General features: G+C 42.7%; 1 protein-coding gene across 1 annotated transcript in view; it reads left to right on the plus strand.

Annotated features, from left to right (window-relative positions):
* The window catches only part of LOC310923503 (F-box only protein 15-like), a gene marked incomplete at its 3' end in the record, with an annotated part of 33195 nt that overhangs the window by 6652 nt on the left and 2978 nt on the right, over positions 1 to 23565 (plus strand). Inside the window, exons 4-9 of the mRNA XM_083885481.1 lie at positions 2842 to 3075; positions 3326 to 3535; positions 5328 to 5457; positions 7737 to 7819; positions 8963 to 9108; positions 14495 to 14619. Coding sequence (XP_083741607.1) covers positions 2842 to 3075; positions 3326 to 3535; positions 5328 to 5457; positions 7737 to 7819; positions 8963 to 9108; positions 14495 to 14619 — 928 coding nt within the window. The remainder of the gene's footprint in view (positions 1 to 2841; positions 3076 to 3325; positions 3536 to 5327; positions 5458 to 7736; positions 7820 to 8962; positions 9109 to 14494; positions 14620 to 23565) is intronic.

Below are 23565 nucleotides of genomic sequence, written 5' to 3' on the forward strand. Positions count from 1 at the left end.
CTATAGGAAGTTGCTGTACCAGGTATGAATCTATTTCTCCCTTATTTACTAAAAATTGTGTGGTGAATTAGTTGGTTTACCTTGGCATTAATACCTTTAGAACTGATGAGTTTAAAGGGAAGATCTGTAATCCAGATTTAGGTTTTGAGGGTAGATAAAAATTGCATAGTTGACACAAATTACCAATCTTGGTATGTGTTTTCCACTTCAGGATGGTGAAGCAGGATAAAATCACTGTGGCTGTCCAGGGGAAGATGATTCATCTGTCTCCATCTCGACAATGTCTGTTTCCATTTTCTAATCTCAATAGAGATTAGTGTGCGTGCACAAATGAGACTTTGGAAAGAGTTAGTTTCCCTTATCTAGGAGCCTGACTGGTTCAGGGGGGACCAGGTAATTTCTTCCTGATGGATTTTCCTGGACCTTCTCAAGACCCTGAATCTTGCAGTGAATGAACAGAAGTTTTAATGGGAGTCACTGCATATTTCTGTGACAAATCTGACTGTGGTTTTTAGGATATTTCTGGTGTCCTGGATGTACAGGGAGCTGTCCTTGTTGCAACAGGACCATCAGTCTTTCATTGTGCTATGTCTGTGCTGCCTAATGCAGTGATTTGTCTTTGGGCTGTTCACTTGAACAGTTCTTGGCACTGATGTCTCTCCAGTGTAACTATTGAGGACAAGGAAATGTTTATGACCCTCCCTTTCTGTACCCTCCTTGTCACAGCATGGGATATTCCAGCCTTCCTACCATGCAGTGTGGGAAGTTCATGGGTATGGTCTGCCTGTGAAGGCCTGAGGATTCTGATCACCAGCAGAACGTGCTTGTGTGAGAGGAAGTGAGAGCACAGGGCAAAGTCTTTGCCACTGTGGTCAAGTGATGACTGATGATGATGTGTCTGATTCTGGCATCTGAGTTAGCAGTAGAAGATTTGTTTGGTTTGTTGTAGTCATGTTCAGTAAGAGACCTTGAGATGAGTATTAACAATTTGAGGCAAGAAGGGCAGGGCATGTATTCTGCTGTGAAAGAGGCAAACTTGTGCTTCCCTGTTGGATGCCTTTTTGATTTATCTGCCCTGACTTCTTCAGAAGTTGAGGATGAAGGGGAAGTGATACCTTCCTAAACACTTGTGATTCCAAGTCCTCCTTCATCTTCTTCTCTGTCTCCCTGCCCTAGCTGAATTTTTGAGTTTCTTGAACTAATTTCTTTGCTTGCCCAACACTGTTTTGGGAAAGGAAGATGCAATATGTTTCTGAGAGTGAGGATGAACATGGTAGGTATTTGTCCTTAGTCTATCTTCAGTCAACTAAATTGCCTGAGCCTGCAACTTCAAAATGCAGGAAATGCCTAGTACTAAGCCCTGTCTTTTCAGCATCATACAGTAAGATGCAGAGTATCTCTCTCCATCAAAGGATATCTTTTTTTGGGAAGGAGTTTCTAGTTATCAGGAAAGTTTTATAGGAGGTTATTTTACTGGGTGTTTTAGGCTGGTGAAGACCAATTGGATGATACACAGCTCAAATTCCCCATGTGATGTTATGTTAAGGACATCTCTCCTTTTTTCATGACTGGACAGTTCTAAACTGCTTTGGAGTTAAAAAAAGAACTTTCCCCCTCCATCAGAAATGTTTTTTATACTGTCTGGTAACTTGGCTACCCTTTATGGTCTTAAAGTAGAAGGATTTTAAAACTTTGTTTCAGTTATGGGGATTGTTCTTTATGTTACCCTTCCCACTCTGCTTTTGGTGAATGGAAGGTTGAAAACTCATGATGACTGTGAACCCACCTTTACCAGTTATGGTAACTTATTGGTCTGTGTGTTTTAGACACTTTTGTCTTAAAAAATGGCAGTGGGGAATTCTGTCTATATCTGCAGAGCAGCAGGCTGGAAGGTTTTTGCGAAATTCCTGGGTCTGCTTGCATCAATAACCAGAGCTGGCTCTCAATATGTGGGGAGTTATTCTCAGTAGCTAATGAATTGAGAATGCTTTTGATGGGTAGGAGGCAGTGTGGGATGGATCTAGTCCTTGAATACTTTAAGGAGAAGGGAAGATGCCATACCATACATGCTAGTGTAAGTTTGCCTGAGGATAAGTGAGAACTGGTAGCCTTGCTGATAAATGGTAGAAAATGTCTCAACTATTTGTTGCCCTCACTAGTAATTTTCTTCAGTGCAGTTATGTACACTGTGTGTCTAGCATTTCAAAATTAGAAAACTTATTGGCAACCTATATTCACAGATTATTGATTGAATTTTTGTAGGTTCCTGGACTCAATGTTCTGTGAATTGTCCTAGAGATACTGGGGTGTGCTAGAGATACTGGGGTGTGAGGGGCTGAAATGTGAACTAATAGTTTTCCTGGCATGAAAGAGATGAACCCATCATTACAGTCACATATTTCTTTGACTTCAGAAAGTCATGTCTTCTCTGGGCTTTTCCAAAGAGAGTGCAGAAAGGATTGAAATTACATTAGTACCACCAAACAAAGGTGATTCTAATTGTCCTCCTCAGCTGAACTGAGAAACTTGAAGTCTACAGATGGTCTTTGTTGAATAGGAGATATTAAACCACTTTTTCCACTAGCTGATTTTCTATGAGGAGGACACATCATTGTTTTAGGGTGGAATTTTCAAAAATTTCTGCTTAACCTTTATCAGTTTTCACTTACTTGCTGACTGACTGTGCTGTCACAGAGCTTCATCCTGGATCCCATATTTTTGAGAAGACAGACAAGACTGGTTTTTTGCTAACACTATGCTCAGTGGTAGCTGAGATGTGCATGTAAAAATGAAGTGACTATTCTTGAAATTTACTCCTCTTTATTCTATTTTTATTTTCAGTGGAATTTGGCTGAAACTTTATTCCAATTATTTGCAACCAAAATGGAAAATGAAGTCTAAACAAACAGAAGCTGTTTCTTTGGGCCGTGCTGCTCTACATGATAAAAAGCCTGGGTACTGGAAGAAAGAATACATCTTCAAACAAACGTGTGCCTTCAAGACTAGAGTAATGCGACTCGTTAAATTTCTAGATCCTTACACAGGTCTTACATGTAAAAACACAGAAGCTATGAAGTAAGCAATGCCTTGTCACAAAGATTTACTTCAGAACAATGTACAAAACATTAATGGCTTGGAGTAGTATAGAATTAGAGCTATAAAATGTATATCATAATGGAATGATACAATGATAATCTATAAATGACTGAAACTGAGTCGCAGTTAGTAGAAATGTAAAAATTCTGTTGAAAGCATAGTTTAAATTTTATCACTTTGAGAATTTGTTTTTAAACACTCCTCTCCCCTCTCAATTCCTAAATAACAGAGTCTCTGGCTTGAGTTGGATAATTGTTCTAAAGGACAAAAATGGAAAAGAATATGTAGTAGAGAATCCAAAACTATCATTTAAGGACACATCTGTTACCATACTTTGGTATGGTACAGACTGGCCATGCTTGGACATCCTGTCAACCCTAAAACTGTTTGGAGTTACACCATTGCTTCCTGACCAAAACAGACCTCCCAGCAAGAATGGGTGAGTTTTAATATAGGATTTTTGAGGATTTTTTGGGTGTAACTGATTGATAATATGTCTGTAGGACCTATCTGACATTTGTTTGATTCAATAAGTTAACCCTTCATTTGAAAGCCTCCCCGCAGTAGTTCTTTCTATGTTCTTCTCTTTGGTAGAGCTTTTTAGAGAGGAATAGTAGAAATAGTATAATCCAGCAAGCTATGGCATTAATTCATAGGTTAATTGGCATGTGATATGCAGGCTGATAGGTCCTGACTTGGAAAGCTGAATCTAAGCCCTAGAGCATGAAAGAAAAATGTAAATCTAGAAGACTTTATTGTGAGAAATTTAGCTTGGAAGAGTTAATCAGTATTTATGTGGCTACAGTCAGGTATTCTATGTTGTTAAAATTTATTTTCTGTCTGGTAGGTGTGTATATGAATTTAGGGAACTTGATGTTTAACTATGTGTGCAGTCTTCAGTACATGCATATGAAGTCACACAGTCCACAGCATGTCCCTTGTTTTTTAATTTACATGTGTACAGTGGTTTTTGTCATTATATTCTAAAAAATAAATGAAAAGTGTTTATTTGAGGTATTTGGTTGCTGTCAAGGAGTTTTGCCCACATCTGGGCCTGTGTGTATAGTAGGTACAGAGTCAGCTGCCTGCTTCTTACACAAAGCCCCTGGCCATAGAGCTCTGAAAAGAGGGAATTGGTCACCTACAAAACATCTGGTTCTTCAACCATAAGCAGAGTATATACTTATAAAACAAATAAATCAAGAGAAGCCTTTTGTATAAAGTTAACTGAACAAGTCTTGCAGTCAAATTATGTGGGAAATGTAGTTGTTTTACCGAGATGATGATTCATATGTAGAAAATAAAAAAGCTTGCAGGCAGTTGATGTGTTTATTTCACAGAGTTACAAGTTTTAGAAATTGTGACTAGAGATGAAGTCAGTGGTTTCACCAATTTCAGTATGTCATTGTTTAGACTATAAGGCAGTAGTGCAGGGACAGGCCTGATTGACTTAAAGATGGAAAAGGTTGATGTTGATCAAGAAGAAATGTTTTACTGTAAGAGTGGTGTGACACTGGAATGGGTTGTCCAGGGAGGTTGTGGATGCCCCATCCCAGACAGTGTTCAGTGTTTGATTGTAGGTGGTATTACAGTGATACTATGTGGAAGTCTAGGAACTGTTTTGAATATAGTAAGAGCCTGAGTCTGAAAAGGATTTGAGGAAGACTTCTTCAGTCTGAGTAGGTAATGCAAACTCTTACTTACTGCCCTTTTTTAAAATGCATCATTAGTTAATAAGAGTGTTCATGAACTTATATTTAAGATTTTTTTGGAGCTAATGGCTTTAATTATAGGTAAAATATAGAAAAAAAATCTAAAAAAGGAAAGCTTCCTGTAGCACATACTTTTAATTTATTATATGTACAGTTTGATACTTTCCTTTGAATTTTGCTTCTCAGTGATTTCATCTAGTATCAATAGAGTATGAAAAACAAGTTATAAAGTAATTCTGTATCTTGAAAAATTGGGCAAGTACGTAAGTTCTTTTTTTAAGCATGTTTTAGAAGATCGTAGTGTTTTTTATTTCTTTTCTTGTTAGGGGTTGAGATCCTGCTAGTACACTGTGGTTGTTCAAATGTATGGTTTATGATTCTGCATGGCAAATGCTTTCAAAACCATTTTCATCATGTGCTGCTGGTCAGACTTTACAGTTAAAAATGAAATTAAACTGAACTTTTACATGAATAAGGAGACACAGCCTTTTTACTTCATTCTGTATGTTCTTTTCAAAGACCTCGTCGATTTTCCTTGATTGCTGAATACCCTCTTGGCAACCTGACTGAAAGTAGTGTCGCAGTTGGTGCTGATGAGCTTGTCCAGCTCTTCAGTCTGAGTCCAGGACTGTTAGTAGGAATTTGGAAGGTAAGATAACATTTTGTTTCTGTATTTTATTATGATTTGAATGAAAAAAAAAAAAAATGGCTTGTAGTTTGGGTTTGAGGAGGGCTTTTTTTTTTTTAATCTTCCTTTTTTTTCCCCTTTGGATTTTGAAAGATCTTGTCTAAACTAGTAACCACAAAACACATGTAGGGACAGTAAGTGGAAGATTTATTGTATCCTGAAGAGCTGTCACAGGAGTATATATACTTTTTTAAAAAATCCACTTCTAATTAAGAGATCAGTTATCTATCATTCCATATTAGATGCTGTGTTCAATTTTATTTATTTTACAGTCTTCACATGCCCAAGTTTGATATGCTAGAATAATTTTAAATGGAATGGTTTGAGAAAAGAAGTGCTTCTTCCTCTGATTCATGCCATTACCTGCCCATGCCACTCAAAATGATGAGTTCCCACATAGCAACTTAATTTTAATCTACATCACCAGGTAGCTGTATCCTGCTCCAGCAGCAGGAATGCTGTAAATGGTGCCCTTTTGGGGGTATTAAATTCTTGGTATTAAGAGTCTAGGTTAAGCAGTTAGCCTCTGTAGGGTAAGTGTAGACATGAATGTCTTTAGAGGGCAGTGCCGAACATCTGAAGTCGACTTCAGAAGGAATCTGCATCTTTGCATGGGATGCACTGGCACCTCTGTGTCTGCCTGTGGCTATGTAGGTCTGGGTGCTATGGAGGCCTGTTTCAGGTGTTCTGCTCTTGGTCTGAATTGAGAGGTGGTAGCCCTTTTTTCCTCCCCTCAGCCATGCTCTTGATGTAGACTTAGGTTATTTGGAACTTTCCTAAGGGAGGCTGTGAGCAGTTCCTCAAAGTTGTGTCTAATCTCCAGCTGCAAACATGCTGCCTCAAATGTACACAATCGCCAGAGGCAATGTTTAAAAGTGCAGAAGGACTATTTCTTTCACTCCTACTTAAAGGTAAGAGTGAAAATCCATTTCCTGGAAAACTTGAAAACCTGACTGGCATAAACCCATTATTGGTTGTTTCAGTCTGTGAAAATCTCTGCTAAGTGAACAGCCATTTCTCTCTTATCTTCAGACGTTTTGTAGATGGGTGCCCCTGTATTGTTGGCTCTCTGGTCTTGCTCATGCATTGGCCCCATCCATGCTCAGAAAGAGAGATCTTTCAGCACCTGGAAATGGTTCAGTCATAACCAAGTTTCACATCATTGTTAAGAATCGAGTGCCTCACTCCAGTATATTTTCCCTGCTTGCTTTTCTGAACAGCAGTTCTTATTCTCTGTGTAGGCAGAGTAATATGAGGTAGTTAAGTGTCAGTGGGTGTAATAATTGTAAATGCCACACGTCTTGTTTTTTGCACATATCTGCATAACAGAAACCAAGGGCAGGTTACGTGGGCCTTCTGGTATTTGGACAGAGAAAGACTGAGAAATTATGAGATTGATAGATCTCCCTAGTTAAATCTTTTATAGCTGTAATTTTGCACTTTGAAAATACAGGAGCAGTTAAAAAGCCAAAAGTTTGAATAGAGGATGTCATTTTCTGGTAACCCAGAGAGATGAAAACAGTAGTTGCCCACATTTCAGGAGAGTAATAGACTTCTGGCAGGGAATTATTTTCCTATTGACTTCTGTGTTTGGAAATGCAGGATTTCAAAAAATGCATTTAAAGAAAAAAAAAACTTGATATCCTAGTATTGTGTTCTTGAAGTAAATATATACCTCTGTCTCTAGTTTTCGCATTGATGTTTTCTCTGTATAGACATCTGTAGAAGGTTATGTTTTTAATGTTTTCCTAGGACTAAATAGTCTGGTGAAGACATGTTTTTTACTTTGAAATTCACAGTTTCTATTGAATAATTCTGTATTCCTCACTGATGTTAGCCCTCTTTGGAAATAGTTCTTTACATGGGAAAATAATCTTGATGTTTCAGCAGTTGGGAGTAAGTGCAGTTTGATTTTGTTTAGGTATCTTTTTAAAAGTGGTTATTAGAAGCTAGGGGCAATTCTTGGAGCTCTCATAATTTTTGCCTAGACATAGGTAGTTTCCCTCTCTTTCCCTGTAATACAGAAATTCTGTAATCTTTTATATATATTCTGTACTCTTGTGAAAAAACAGTAAAGGTTTTAGGAGTCCAAGTATTAAAGCAAGCCATTACTAACATTATTACAGTAACTGGCAGAGTAATAAGCGGCAGCATTTCTCTATGAATTTTAATGCTCAGAAAGACCTTGTGAAAAAAAGAATTTCCAGATAAAAATACATATACTTTAATTAACTTTTCAGGAGAAAAATGAAATTGCTTTTGTTATGGCGAATCTTCATTATAATCAACTTCTTGAGAGAAGCATTTTGGGTTCTGCTACTGTGTAAGTTTGGTTTTCCTTTGTGGGAAGTAAAGATAACCTTTTGAATAAAGCTTTGAGTTTTACAATTAAAATTGCCTGCTGGTAAGATGCTTATGTTTAGGCAGTAATTAACTATTCTTGTGTAATATAAACAACAGTTACAGTAAATACAAAAATGTAGAAGCATTTTCATACTAAAATATTGCCATCATTATGCTATTGTGGAGATAATTTAGTTAAAAAAGTGTACTAGTACTGGCTGTATTGAGAAAGTTAGAAATACACTGCCCATACTTTCTCCCTTTTCATAAGCAGTCTTTTTATTTCCTCTTCCTATCTGAAACAGTGATAGAAAAGAGGGAGACATTTCAGGAAGTAGAGAAGTAATCTTTGGCTGTGTAAGAGGGGAGAAAAATTCTGGTAAACTGGTGAGGTGCTTGCAATTATCTTTTAGTCCTATTCAGAGAGTAGCAGGGTTTCCTATTAAGTGTTTGTATATGTGTATATTGCAGTGTATAATGTAATACCTGTTTATACATTATAAACTGTTTAAAAATACAATTTTTTTTTTTTTTTTAGCTTTAGAACAGTATTTGGGGAATTTATTTGCCACTCCGCTTTCTAGTCAGATACTTTTGTATCTACCAGTAGTCTTAAATGCCCACTATAACTCAGTGTGGCTCTTCTCTCACAGAATGTAAGATTTAACACCTTCTCTCTTAGTACCAGATTGGATCCTGTGTAGAAGTTGCTCAGTTGCCTCTGGCATGTGGTCACTTCAGGTCATTTATGTGCAGTAGTTATTTAGTTAGGCACAGGCAAAATAATTTCAATATTTGCTATTTCAGAGAAGTCTCTAGAGCTAGTGGGCTTTTAGATTTGTAGTTAAGCTGATGCTTTTTTCTTTGTTGAAGACAAATCCGTGTTTTGAAGTTTAACAGATGTACCTTTTAAAGTTGACTGACATATTTTCTCCCTTTGGCTGGGCTGAACAGCTGATCAGCAGTTTTAGACACTGTATTAGTTTAAAAGAAGTGTGATGAACTAGAGATGTTTGATTTCAAAACTGTCTTAAGATGACAGTCTCAGTGTAGGGCTGTATGTTACATCTCTATTAAGTCATGTTCCCCCTTGCTAAATTCTATTATTTTTCTTTTTTTCAAGTCAATATACTCCTCCACCTAATCAACCTTTACTGGATGATATTGACTCAGAGTATGGACTGCATGAGTACAACCTGCATCTTGACCTTCAGGGCAGAACCTGCATGTACCTGTGTGGATCATTCAAGCGCCTCTTCTGCAGAAAACGTAAAGTTGACAGAACAATAATGTTTGTTTTAGAAATGATCCCTGTCTTTCCTTCTTGTATCCAGTTTCTCTCTTTTAAGGGGTGAAACTGAAATGGAATTTTAAGAGTAAGATGTCTGTTAGTTGTGTGGTTTCTTTATATCTGCATGGTGCTTTGTGTGGCATCCTAAGGCTGCTCTGTAAGAAGTCTGCCCATTGTTACATTTTTATAGTGTCAGGCCTGGGACTGAATTCTTCAGATTGTCAGGGTCTTTTCTTTTAGTTCTCTGCTGCATTAATAATGCGGTGGCATAGCTCTTGGTGCAGGCTGATGTTTCTTTCAGTTGTATTTTATAAAGGAGAGACAGTTTGTCCTCGTACAATTTGGAAGCTTATTTCTGTAGAATTCTCCTTGAGTATACTTTGGATGCACAGACAGATTGAAAATATAGATAAATTTGTAGAAGTTACTGTGAACTTTAAGATCTATAGGGTTTTTTTTGGTGAGCTTGAGGTTGCCTGTTCTGGCATCTCGTCATTGTGTGGTAAACAATTTCAGTCATTTTTTTTAACTGCTGCTTCATTCTGTTTTCAGCACTTCTTTCCATGAGACGTGATTGACCATCCCTGTTATTCTCATACAGCCCAAATTCATAATTGTACTGAGGTTTTGAAAAATACATGTGTGATCTCTCTTTTGACATAACTTCAGCATAAATTCCTACAGCTACATAGCTGTCTTTCTGTAAGCAGAGACAGATTAAAATATTAAAATTAGACATTGTCATGAATTTAATTTAGAATTAAGTACTGTAAATTAATTATTGCTCCCAAATAATTTTTTTTTGTATCGGCAGTAATTTTTTTTATCCACACTCCTGAGCAGTGCGGATTGCAGAACATGTTGTTTTTCGGTCAGTAGAGGGCACTGTTGTCAGACGTGAGCGCTTTTACCGGGCTACAGAATTTCCCCGTGATTTGGTTTGGTTTTTCTCGTTGGTGTTTGGTGATTCCAAGAGCTGTCATTTAGATGGCAGCCTTGTGCAGTGTGGAGTGTAGTAGTCCTTGAACCTGAAATACACCTGAAATACATTTTTCAGATTCCAGAAAAGTTGCAAGCTTAAACTAAATGAATAATTCTACGGCTAAAACTTCAGTGAAAGTCTACGCATGTAGCAAGAAATCTTACCTGAAGTGTTGTGTAGTACAAGAATCCTCTTTATATTATCAGAAAAAACCCCAAAACGTCTCAAAATTGGCAAGAGGATTGAGTTTTTGGAATTGTGTTGGTTGTTCTGGTTTAGCTGAATGTCATATTTTGTTTTCTAAAATGAAAATGTTATGCTCCTAGCAATACAGTTGCACAAGAAAAAGTATTATGTGGCATACTTCCTTTCTTGATACCACTTTCTTGCTGCTTAGAAGCTACTTCCACAAAAGATTAAGCTGATAAGCTGATCTTTATGCAAATTTTAGGAAATGTCCCTGAGCTACAGTTGTGATGCCATCTCACTTTGCAAGTTACAGAATCTGTTTTATGCTCACGAGTGTTTTCTGAATTACTGGTTTTGTGACCTTCAGCAGTGTGACAGCCACCAGATTCTGGTCTCACAGGACATCAGGCAGCTGAAGCCATGGTTCTGCAGACAATAAGCTCATTTGTCAACTTGTCCCTTCCATGTGCTCACACAATAATTCCTTGTGGAAAATGCTTGACTTCCTCCTGAAATGGTGTAGTGATGCAGCATATGGTTGTCTGCTCTCACATTTTTCATTCTAAGTTGTTGTTCATTTTTCTCATTTTGGTGAACATGGTGTTGCTGAATGTGGTGGCCAGGTTTGTCCAGACTGGTTGTGTTTGCTGGTTTGTGTTTTGGTTTTAGGCTCCCTTCTAATAATATTCTTTGTCCCTTCCTCTGGGAGGACTCTGAAGCATGGAAGTCTGCAATGTTCTTGTCTTGCTATTTTTGAAAATTCTCTACTGAGTCCAGTTTTATTTTAAATTATAGACATGCCCATGGCAATTTCTACAACTTGAGGCACAGATCAGTTGTCAGCTATTATGCTGTTCTTTTACTTATTTATTGGTTTTCGTTAGGGAGCTCTAGGCCTTCCTAGGTTACCAGAGAATGCCCATTTGTATTTTGCAGAATAACTGGTTTATTTGTTCAATATTAATATTTATCTGCTTTTTGTTAGTGTCTATTAGTATTGAGCTTCATTTTGCTACTCTGTTTGCAATTCTTTTTGCAGAATTCTTAATATTAAATTAAAAAAGTTATGTCACACTTCATTGAACCAAGTAGATGGAGTGTATATGGCTTCAGATTTTTTTTTCTGTTATTAATACTTACATTACAGTAATTAGCTGGTTTGCCACTGTTTGGGCTGGGGTTTAGCATTTTGTTTTATTCTCCTTTTCATGTAAACAGAATTGGCAATATGGTCTCACTGGCAGATAGTGTAGGGTGAATATGCTAAATACTTTGTAACTGAATTGAAAATATTTAGAAAACTTTCCTTGTTTTCAGGAAGGTATGACAGGCTTTTCTCCCAGAAGACTCCCAGAAGCTATGAATCCAGCTTCTTAATAAATACTTTTGAAGTGTATTTACCTAGGTTTTCAACTTTTTAAGCACAGCTTTGTACCCACATGGTAGTTTAAGCTTTGACTTTTCAATGTCATTTCTTGTTGATGTAAACTGATGTGATGTGCTTGCAAAATGTGAGAGTTGATTTTTGTGTATTTAGAGAGCTTTTAAGATTTGTTTGAAAAATTTCATATCAGGCTTTTGAAATGTTTTGCTTGACCTTGAAGATTGATTTGCAAGTTTAAATAACCATTTCAGTGTCTTAAGGCTGGTTGTTGGCACCAGAATTAGTGTTAAGCACAGCTTTTCCTCTGAAAATACCAATCAAATGACAATTTGCAACAAAGGCTTGGTTAGCAAAACAAACTTCCTTGGCTTTTAGCTAAAATAAGTACTCCGGAACTATTGGTCTATTTGTTTCTTTCCCCTGCAGTTTGTCTACATGATATATGTTCTTTATTACCTTTACTTGGAAATATTTGTTCCCTATAACTTACTCTGCTGCTTTGCTGCTATGCGTGTCTTGCATAAACCAAGGACTAGAGATGTTATAAGGGGACAATGAAACAAAGTCTGGATCAGGCTGAAGAAAGCCCTGTCCAATTTGCTTTCTCTGTGTTTCTCTTCATATGTTTAACATAGCTTGTTCTGTCCTTTAATTTCATTTTCTTATGTGACTGGGGTGAGGAAGGGAAGACTTCAGTACTTAGCCTGCAGTTCCTTGCTTGTTTCTAGGCAGACTTTTCCCTCCTCTGGAATATAAAGACTGCAATGGAGCTTTTATATTAAAAAAACCCATATATAAAGACTGGATTAACCAGCCCATGAATAATTAGCCTTCAGATTCTTGATCTGTTGCCTATTTCCATTCTGGCTAAAGTTAAGAAGTAACTATAATACACCTTAGCCAGCTGATCTATCTAGCAGTGGTGTATTAATGTCATGCAGTGGCAGTGATGTCCTGGGCTTCATTAATTTATTAGCAGAATGCTTTTTTCAATCCATTTTTAATCCATTCAAACTTCATTTGATTTGAATGAGTAAGAGAAATGGCCACTTCCATTCAGACTGGAATTGTGGATAACCAAATAGTCATCTTAGAAAAAAATGCTTGTTGACTGATGTTTTCAAATCTTGTTCAAAAACTCAACTTTAAGTGTGGTCTTTCAGTGGTTAGTTAGTAAACTAAGTAAAATATTTTTACCTTGAATGACATTTTGTCATTGAATTTGATTTACTGTGGTTTTGGAACTGAACCATTTGGACAGGTATCAAGTTAATGCCCTTTTTCTACTTTGAGCTGGGTCCTGGAAACGAATTCTGCTTACATTTTTCTCACTGATTTCTTTTGCACTTCACTGCAAAGACAGTGGGTATCATGGTCCGGACGATTGCATTTTCCTTCAACCATACAAAGTATTTCCTACAAAATATTTCCTGGGCATGGTCACGTTGGTTACTGTATTCACACTCCTATTCCAGACAGTGTCTGTATTGAAAAACCTGCAGCTGCTGTTCTCTGTCATGTGCTGGGCTGCTTCCTCCCCAGAGTAAGTATTCTCTGGACTCCCCACTGGTGAGTGATGCCTTTCCAGCATTGGTTTGTGCCTTGGCTCTACAGCACCAGTTCAGAGAAGTTTTTGGCCTCTGTGTTGAAGTGTGGGCTTTCTTTCTCCTTCACTGCCTCTAACGATCTGCTTCAAGCAGCCACCAAGCAGAGGTTTTGCTGGCACTGCCTGCTGGATGCAGCCATTTAACTCACAGCCAGCCTTTCTGATGTTGCTTCTTCTGTCTGTGGCCTCATGCTGCTACTTCAGCTTGATCGAAGGAGAATCACAGGCAAAACACTTCCTTTTTCACTCTGTCACTTCCATCTTAAACCTCTGCAAGCCCCTTAGCTTGTTACCTTACCATCCAGGACCTGCTACTGGATCCTGACAGGCATTATATTCCTGGGAATTCCTTCTCGCCCTTCTCATTTGTCTCCTGCAAGTCCTAGATATTTTCTTTTTTGTACTGAGGTCTCTAGTGCTTTTGTTTTGCTCTTTTGAGAGAGAATCTCTTGTTCAAGGAAACTTGTCTAAGGGATGTCCTACCAAGAAATCTGCTTGTGTCGTGTGATGCTTTTATTTTCACTTTTCTTTGTAGTCAGATTGTGTTCATTATAATGTTCCCAAACTTATAATTAGAATGTTGGAGTCCCTGGTTCCTCCTCTGATAGCAAAGGAAAAAAAAAAAAAAAAAAAGTCAATCTCTTCTGAGAGAAGAGATACCAAAGAAATATGGATATACGTAGTAATAAAAAAATCACAAATCATAGTAGTTCTGCCAAAAAAACCCCAAGAACCAGGAGTTTTGGAAAGCTACTTTAAAAAAAATTAAATTCATAATTTAAAAACTTGATTCAAATCAAATCATAATGCATGTCAATTTAAATGATGCAATATCCTTTCTAAGGAGAAATTGTTACCTGTATACCCTTTTTATTGGGTTGAGTTTCCAGTTAGAGATGGAAGTGTTGAATATGAAATTTACTCCTTGCATCCTTGTGTAAGTTCTTTAGGTGCCATTCCTATTTTTATGCTAAAAAATACAAAAGAATTTTTAGCTGCTATTTCTGCTGTGGATCACAGAATCAAACTTCGAACTGCAACTTAATTCCTCTATGAAGTGCTTGATATTTAGCTGTTGGTGTATGGCAGGGTTTCTTATTGGTGAGTGAGATGAAAAAGACATGAAAAGGAGAACATTTACAGCGTACTTGGACTGAATTTGATTTATACTGCTGTAATGTTGTATATTGTTTATATTTTCAGATGACATTGAAAATGGATACCTGAGGCTCAGAGTTGTAAACTTGAAGGATAATAGGAAGCACTTTCCTATTACTGGGACACTTGGCATATGCTGGGAAACAGATGTGTTTAAAGGCAATGTAAAGGTCAGAAATATTTTTTTGTTTGTGGAAATGCTTATCTCAAAACAGAATTATGTTTGTGCATCTTAAATATGCTAATTTTAAAACAATTTTTTGATATGTAGAAGGTGTCTGTTACTAGACAAAGACCTGTGTTCCAATATTTTAAAAAATAAGTGAATTTTGAGGAAAAACATTTTCTGCTTTCTCTCATAGTGTGTGGATTGCATGCTAGACTCATTCATGTAATGTGTGTTATCACTCCAGTGCTTTCCACTCAGCAAAGATGCTGTGGCTGACCAGCCTTGCTTGTAAATGCTGGACAAAAAAAAAAAAAAAGAAAAAATACTGCAGATGTACTTTTTGTGAGGGCTTTTTTTGGGTTTGATGTGAGGGTGGGTTGGTTTTTTTTGTTTTGTTTTGTGGTTTTTTGTTTGTTTTGGGTTGGTTGGTTGGTTGGGGTTTGTTTGTGAGCAATAAGCCTTGAACCTCTGGGGAAATACTCTGCAGTTCTGTGGTGTGTATGCAGTGAAAGTTAGGAACTGCTGGGGAATGTTAAAATGCCAGTGGCCACAGGGAGAAACTACAGACCACATCCACACAGTCAGCACCTAGCTCCAGTCAGGTACATCAGTCAGCTGGATTAACTTTTTATTTTTTTAGAGGAATGCTCACACATTCTGTTGGATAAAATTCCTGAAAGAGTTACTTCAAACAAAGCTTCAGATTATTTCTGTACCTTTTGCAATAGTGGTGAAGGCACATATTTTTAAATGTACTTTATCGGCGTGAATGTTTCAGAAGTTGTAAAAATTCTGATGAATGTAGTTTAAGCACTACTGGAAAATCACTTAGTTCAACACTTGATTTCAAATTTGGCACTTCTTTTGAAAAGACCCTCAAAATTAATAAAACTGCTGTTTCTGCCAATCATGTATAGATGTGGAATGAAATATTGTTTGATAAGGTGAGACTTTTTTACTGAGGCATGTGTTGACAAAACAAGGGACAATATTTTTAAACTGAAAGAGGGTAGATTTAAATTGGACATTGACAAAAAAAGGCAAAAAAATTCTTTCGCCCATGATGAGCATGGTGAGGCAGGGGAGTTGGAATTAGATGACTTATGTAAGTCCCTTCTAACCCAAATCATTCTGTGATTTTAACCCGAGTCTAATCTGTGATTCAGCTGCTTGGCAGGATTTTTTTTTTCCATGAAAATACTCCTGAGTAGTATATAAGAATTTAGGAAGTTATCTGACAGAGGAAACAGCTGTGGCTGTAGTCTTTAGTTTTTCAGTTTTAGTCTCCCTCCTATGTGCATACGGCATAAATTATATTGAGTGTTTGTTTCTACGACAAAATAAAGAATACAATTTTTTTAAATGCCTCATTTTGGGGTGACAGATAGAATTTGTCAGCATATAGCCATGGGTTGAATTCACTGTGGTCTTTACCATAAGTGTCTAAAATTCTTAAAATGTGTGGAGGCCGAATAACATCAGCCACAGAAGTAGGACATTCCACTACTTGGAATTTATTTGAATTTTGTTTAATACTCTTAAGGAAAACCAAAAAACCCAAAAGCTTTCTTGGCACTTCTGGGTTTTTTAGTAAAAAATTTAATTGCTGAAGTACAGATAGTTGGAAATTGTCATGGCTTAGGAATGGTATTCTCCAATTTAATGTTCTCACTGTAACCACTCCAAATCACACTCTCTACTGGCTCTCTCCCCTTCCTCTGCCCTGTGCTGAGCTGGAGGGGAGAACTGGAGGCACAAAGGTAAAGGTCAAGGTTGAGATAAGAGCAGTTTACTGGAAACAGCAATGGGAGAAGAAAATGGAGAGTAGCAGCAACAAAATTAATAATAAGAAGGTACAAGAGAGGCGAGTGATTAACATGCAAACATGCATGTGAAGGGAGGAACTCAACCTGACCATGCCACAATAGCCTGACTGAGAAGAAAACCTTTTCCTTGCTCCTGGAAATGAGATGAGGTGGTATAGAACAATGTCACTGTGTTAGCCATGCTACCTCCTGGCTGCTGCAAAAATTAACCTGATCCTGACTAGAACCAGGAAGGAAATGCATGGAAACCTCACCATCCCACCACCCAACACCATCCCTGTGGTGGTGCTTAAATTCAATTCCAATTGGGTTTTCACTGCTCCAGTTTGGTTTTATAATTTGTGTTTTATAATTTTGTATTTATTACTATTGTTTAAGATGGCCTCTCCTTCCCTCTCCTTCTCTCCTTCCCTCAGACTTTCCTTCCCCCCCCCCCCTCAAACCTTCCCGCCAAAATCTTGTTTGTCCTGGTAACCCCATCCCATAATGGTTGTTTGCCACTTTTCGGTTACCTGTCAATCTTTAAGTTATATAACTTCCCCACCCCCTCATCATGTATTCCTCCTCCCCAAGTTACTTCTTATTGGTTCAAAAGTTCTGCATCCCTCATTATATGTTGGCAAAGAGTTTTAATTGGTCCCACGCAATCCCACCCCTGAACCCACCTAATAAAAAGCCGTGCCATCTTGAGGCCAGCGTCTCTCTCCGGAGCGCTGCCTTGGGGCTACGCATCCCTTGGTTGCACCCCCTGAGAGTCCCGCCTTTCTATTCTGCGCACCATCCGCACCTTGGTCGAGTTTGCCCACGCCTCTGGCAAAGTGAGCCCCTGGATGTAGTGGCGGCAGGGCTGGCCGGAACTGCACCCATTGGAAAAAGCCGAACCACTGCAAGCTGGCGCCCAACGTGGGGCTGTCACGCGTGGGCGAAGAACTGGCAGCTCGACGGCGACGGCTCTGACGCTGTGCCCTCAATTTGAGAGCCACGTGCTTGAATCCGGTCCGTCAGGACCTTTTACGGATTTTTCATTGTCGTCGCACCTCCTAGTGGAAGCAGCCTTCAGGTGCGCTCCCGGGAGGGAGAGGAGGGTAGCTTCGCAGCACCCAGCGAAGTCCTCTTCAGTGCGGATTTACCCCAGACCAAACCGCTGTACCCACGCAGGAACCAGGGACGGGTAAGCGTGTGAGCCCCTTGCCCTCACCCTACCCAAAAGGGAAGATCCAGCCCAGGAGAGACTGTCCTCGGGGGGATCCAGCCGCGCGGCGCCCGTGGGGGGGTTGTTTTCCTCTCTCGGGTTTTTGTTTCGCGGTTCCTGTTTTTATTTTTTTGTTGTTTTATGTTTTGAGTTTCCGCGGTTCCGAGCTGGTCCCAGCTCGCTCCGGGATCGGGGGAAGCGACACGGGCGCGCCGCGGGAAGAAACCGGGGCCGCGAGATCGGGAGCAACACGGCAGAGCCCGTGGTGTAGTGGTTAGGGTTCAGCGCTCTGACCGCCGCGACCTGGGTTCGATTCCCGGTGAAGCCGGTTGCCCCGGGAGCGGGATCGCGGGACCGGAGCGGCGCCGTGCTCGTCCTTTTGCCGGCCCGGGCGCGGGAGACGTAGGTTCGATTCCCGGTCTGGACCGGGACCGCGGAAGGCGCGGCGAGCCCGGCGGGTCCCGGCGCGGAGCCCCCCCGCTTTTTGTCTGCGCACGGGCACAGACGGGGTTTAAAGCGGGCTTTTTTGGTTTTACGAGGCACCTTCGGGGCGGAGGCAGTGGGGGGGGCTGCCTGACCGGAGTTTTTTAGTGCTGGGATTCGGTTTTTAGTTTATTTTGTGTTGCGGAACGGTTTGGAAGTGGAGAATGGGTGCCAGGCTCTCGGCAGAGGAGAAAGGCGTTTTTCGTTGTTTTGTTGGTGTTCTCAGTTTTAATAAGGTTAAGTTTTCTAAAGGAGAACTGAAGCATTTCGTGCGCATGCTCTGTCTGCATTTCCCCGGAACGAACCCGGAAGTTGTGACAGACCCCCGATATTGGGACCCCGTCATCTTAAAACTTACCAAATTAGCTGCCGCTGGAGACAAAAATGCAGCGAAATACCTGTTCTGGTCGCGGCAAATTCAAACTGCCGTGAAAAACATGAAGGGAGTGCAGAAAGAGCGGTCTCCCGGAGAAAGCTCTGTTACCCCCTGTTCTTCCCGTTCTGTGTCCCCCTCCCCTTCTCCCCGCCGTGGCATCCTCAGAGGTGCAGCGGGCATACCCCAGCCCGCCAGCCCTGGCGCTCTCAGGACGCCATCCCCCCGCCCGGGACAGACAGGGCAGTCTGCCCGGGATGTCCGACGGAGCACTGGCCATGCTCCCGAGGAATTTTCCCTTCCCCGAACCTCCCTAAACAAACCCCGAGTTCGGTTCAGTGTTAATGGAGAAGAATGCACGCAAAATGCCTGCGCGGAGCCAAACGGCGCCCGCGCGGGGGGCGCGGGAGGCACCGGCGCGGAGCCGCTCGGCGCCCGCGCGGGAGGCGCGGGGGAAAAGCCGCTCGGTGCCCGCGTGGCAGGCGTCCACGCGGAAGGCACGCGCTGCGCGCGCGTGGAATGCGCACGCGGTGCCCACGCGGGAGAACCGCGTGGCAGCCATGCGGCAGAGGCGCAGGCACGCAGTGCTCGCGCGGCAGAGGCGCGGAATGGCGGCGGCCGCATGGCGCGGTCGTTCTCTTTGTCCGCCCTGCCCGCCAGCCCGCTGCCGGGGGTGCCGCTCGCCGCCGCCGCCGCCATTGCCCCGCTCCCGTTCCCTTCCCCTTCCCAGTCCCCCAAGTTTTCCCCCCCCAACCCTTTTCCGTCCCCTTCCACCCTTCCCCGAGGCTGTCACTGTTCTGAAACCCCTTCCTATGACCCCCCCACCTGCCGCTCCTCCCGAGTCTCCACCCAAAACCACTCCTCCGAAGGCGTGCCTTTCCCAGACCCTGGCACGCCCCCCTCCCGTCGCAGGCCACTCCCCTCGGTGACGCCCAAGTCCCGCCCACTGCCCCCCGGTTCCCACGCCCCTTCTTTCGGTTCCCACGCTTGGGGCAAGGAGGGGGAGGGGTGGGATCCAGGAAGTGATGGTCCCCATGTCCCTTCTATCGCTCCAGTTACCTACAGGAGGGGTAGAGGAGGGCATGAGGAGGCAAAGTGGCAGCAGTTGTCCCAGAATGTTGTCAGGGAACTCATGAAGGCCCTCAAGGAGTACGGCCGCATGAGTCCGTACTTCCTTGGTTTGTTAGATGGCCAAGTTACCGGGAGTGAGGTTGTCCCCCATGACATCAAGTACCTATTCAAGTGCTTGCATTCCAGAACTGAGTATCAGCTCTGGTTTGCAACCTGGAAAAGGCACTTGCAGGACGCTCTCCCAGGATGGTCAAATGACCCTGACACAGCTGTGGACAATGAAGGGAACATGATCACGCTGTCACATGTGATGGGTGAGGGAGAATGGGAGATTCCCCAAAAGCAAGCTGAAAGCCTCCCAAAGCCGTTGTTAAGGCAAATTGCTCGTGTTGCTGTGAAAGCGTTTTCCACCATGCGGCCTTCCGGCCCCATGGAATCGTATTCAGATGTTTTTCAGGGACCTCAGGAAAACTTCCTGCTGTTTGTGGAAAGGCTAACGGTAGCCATAGAGCAGCAGGAAGAGGACGAAGTGGCAAGGGAGAGGCTGGTCACGTTGCTGGCGTTCAGGCACGCCAACGAAGTCTGCAAACAGGCCATGCTGACCCTTCCACGGATTCCCAAGCCGACATTACAGGACTATGTCGAGGTGGTAACTGAGGTGGTCCCCCTGATGACATCAGCAAAGCCAGAGAGGCCGGAACAGCGACGGAAAACCGTGAATGCAGCAACCGCAGAGAGCCCAACCTGCCATCAGGACAACGCGGCCGTGGTACCAAAAGGGAGGCGTCCATCTGGAAATTCAGCTGACAGGCCTTGCGCCTTATGTGGCAAGCAAGGACACTGGTGGCAGGCTTGTCCCCTGAGACGGGAGTTTCAGGAATTTAAACAAGCCAAAGAGGGAGAAGGAGGAAATGGGAGGGGAGGACGCTCCCAACAAAAAAACGAATAAGGGAGCGCGGAGCCACCCAGTGCGATGACCCCAATCGGGTGGCCCAAGCCGGGGGAGGAGGAATGGGGAATGATGATTTGAGTTGTACCGGACATGACATTTTAACGGACTTGACTTTTTCTTCCCAGAGGCAGCAGAGGAGCCCTCTGAGAGGGAATTCACCGGACAAGACAAGAGACTCCCCTTTGAGGAGTCCTTCACCTGATGATCCTGACCCGAATGTGCCTGTTCCTTTCACAGGAAAGTCCTTGACAACAACAAGCGAAGGAGTGCCCTTTCATCTTCAAGTGTCTGATGCCCTGTGGATCCGTGATGATGAATGGCACCGTGTGGCGGTATCTAAAAATCGAGGTACCTGGCACAAAATTGGCACAACATATGTAGTCGTGGGGGATTGTAAACATACCCCGCCGGAGATCGAGATTGTTCCCCAAACCACTCCTGCGGATCCCGAGTGGTTTGAACTCTGGCTTCGCTGCACGACTCCACCCATTTATCTGTCAAAGGGACAGATAGTCGCCCAGGCAATACCATCACTCCCTGAAAGGGTGTGTCCCGAGGGCGACTGCAAGACCTGCCACCCCCAGATAAGCACGGTCGTGTACATCACACATGACAGACCTGAGGAGGTGTGCAAATTAAGGGTGGGCGGGGAGACCACCATCATTAAAGGTCTCCTTGACTCGGGGGCGGACGTAACGGTGATCCCGGAACACCTATGGCCGTCACGTTGGCCGTTGCAGACAGTGGTGGAGCAAGTTGAGGGTGTTGGAGGCCTTCAATTGGCGAAAAAATCAAAGCACATGGTGCAAATTAAGGGGTCCAATGGGCAATTGGCGAACATCCAGCCCTTTGTTTTGAATTACAAAGCACCCCTGTGGGGGAGAGATGTCCTGGCCCAGTGGGGGGCAACAATTGAATTCCCTGACCCTCCACAAAATTTTCAGGCTGCGGTCACTGAACTGCGCCCCACCCAAAAACTGAATTGGAAAACGGATTCTCCAGTTTGGGTGGAGCAGTGGCCGCTTTCTAAGGAAAAGTTAAAGGCGCTGAATGAGCTCGTGGAAGAGCAACTCCGGAAGGGTCACATAGAGGAGACCACCTCTCCTTGGAACACCCCAGTGTTCGTAATACAAAAATCGGATAAGACCCGATGGAGGCTTCTCCAGGACCTCAGACAAATTAACGAGGTCATCGAGGACATAGGCTCTCTCCAACCAGGGATGCCTTCCCCAGCCATGTTGCCCCAAAATTATAATCTGGCAGTAATTGACATTAAAGACTGCTTTTTTCAAATTCCTCTCCACCCCGACGATGCTCCGCGGTTTGCGTTCTCGGTTCCTAACATCAACCGAGAGGCCCCAAGGAAAAGGTATCACTGGAAGGTTCTTCCCCAAGGAGTCAAAAATTCTCCTGCCATTTGCCAGTGGTACGTGTCTTCCTTGCTGACCCCCGTGCGTGCAGCTGCACACCAGGCCGTCATCTTTCATTATATGGACGACGTGCTCGTGTGCGCCCCCAGCGACGACCTGTTGACGCATGCGCTTGACCTGACAGTGGCTGCACTGGTTGCTGCAGGGTTTGAGTTGCAGGAAGCGAAAATTCAAAAGATGCCACCATGGAAATATCTTGGCCTCGAAATTAATAAGCAGACCATTGTTCCGCAAAAATTGGCGATCAGAACCAACATCAAGACCTTAGCGGATGTGCACCAGCTGTGTGGGGCTTTGAACTGGGTGAGGCCTTGGCTGGGTCTCACTACCGAGGACCTAGCACCTCTTTTCAGTTTATTGAAAGGGGGAGAGGGGCTGAGTTCCCCTAGGTCACTCACCCCGGAGGCACAGAAAGCACTGAAAAGGGTTCAAGAGTTGATGTCCACCAGACAGGCAAATCGATGCCATGCTGATTTGCCTTTCCGATTTGTCATTCTAGGGAATCTGCCGCACCTCCATGGAATGATATTCCAATGGGACAACGAGGTGACCAGCATACCCCGGAAGGACCGAGGCAGGAGAGATCCTCTTCTTATTATAGAATGGGTCTTTCTCAGCCATCACAGGTCCAAGAGGATGACACGCCCACAGGAGTTGATGGCTGAATTAATTCGGAAAGCCAGAGTTCGCATTAGAGAACTGGCTGGCTGCGACTTTGAGGTGATCCACGTACCAATTCGGTTGAATTCGGGCCAAATTTCAAAGGCAATGTTAGAGCACTTGCTTCAAGAGAATGAAGCACTTCAGTTTGCCCTGGACAGTTACACTGGTCAAATTTCAATCCATCGGCCTGCCCACAAAATTTTTAATTCGGATGCTCAATTTAAATTAAATTTAAGGAGTGTTCAGAGCAAAAGACCGCTCGAAGCCTTGACAGTTTTCACAGACGCGTCCGGAGGGTCCCACAAGTCAGTGGTGACTTGGAAAGATCCTCAGACTCAGCAGTGGGAGTCTGACGTTGCTGAGGTGGAAGGATCCCCTCAGATTGCTGAGTTGGCCGCAGTCGTCAGGGCCTTCGAAAGGTTCTCTGAACCATTTAATTTGGTAACCGATTCGAGCTATGTAGCAGGTGTAGTGTCCAGAGCGGAGAACTCAGTTCTCCAAGAAGTGACTAACATTGCTCTGTTTAAGTTGCTCTCGAAGCTGATAAGGCTGATCTCCCACCGAGAGCAACCGTTTTACGTGATGCACACCAGGTCGCACACGGATTTGCCGGGGTTCATAGCGGAGGGAAACAGGAGGGCTGATGCTCTTGCTGCCCCTGTCGAGAAGGCCCCGCTGCCTGACGTTTTCCAGCAGGCAAAGCTCAGCCACCAACTGTTCCATCAGAATGTGCCAGGTTTGGTCCGAGGGTTCAAACTAACCCGAGATCAGGCCAAGGCCATTGTGGCGACGTGTCCCAGCTGCCAGCGACATGCAGTCCCAACCTTGCATGCCGGGGTAAACCCCCGAGGGCTGAGCAGCAACGAGGTATGGCAGATGGACGTTACTCATGTCCCTCAGTTTGGGAGGCTGAAGTACGTCCATGTGTCTGTGGACACCTTTTCTGGAGCAGTCTAT

Source organism: Zosterops lateralis (genome assembly GCF_965231275.1).
Source record: "Zosterops lateralis genome assembly, contig: HAP1_HAP1_SCAFFOLD_75, whole genome shotgun sequence".
NCBI classification, from domain to species: Eukaryota; Metazoa; Chordata; class Aves; order Passeriformes; family Zosteropidae; genus Zosterops; species Zosterops lateralis.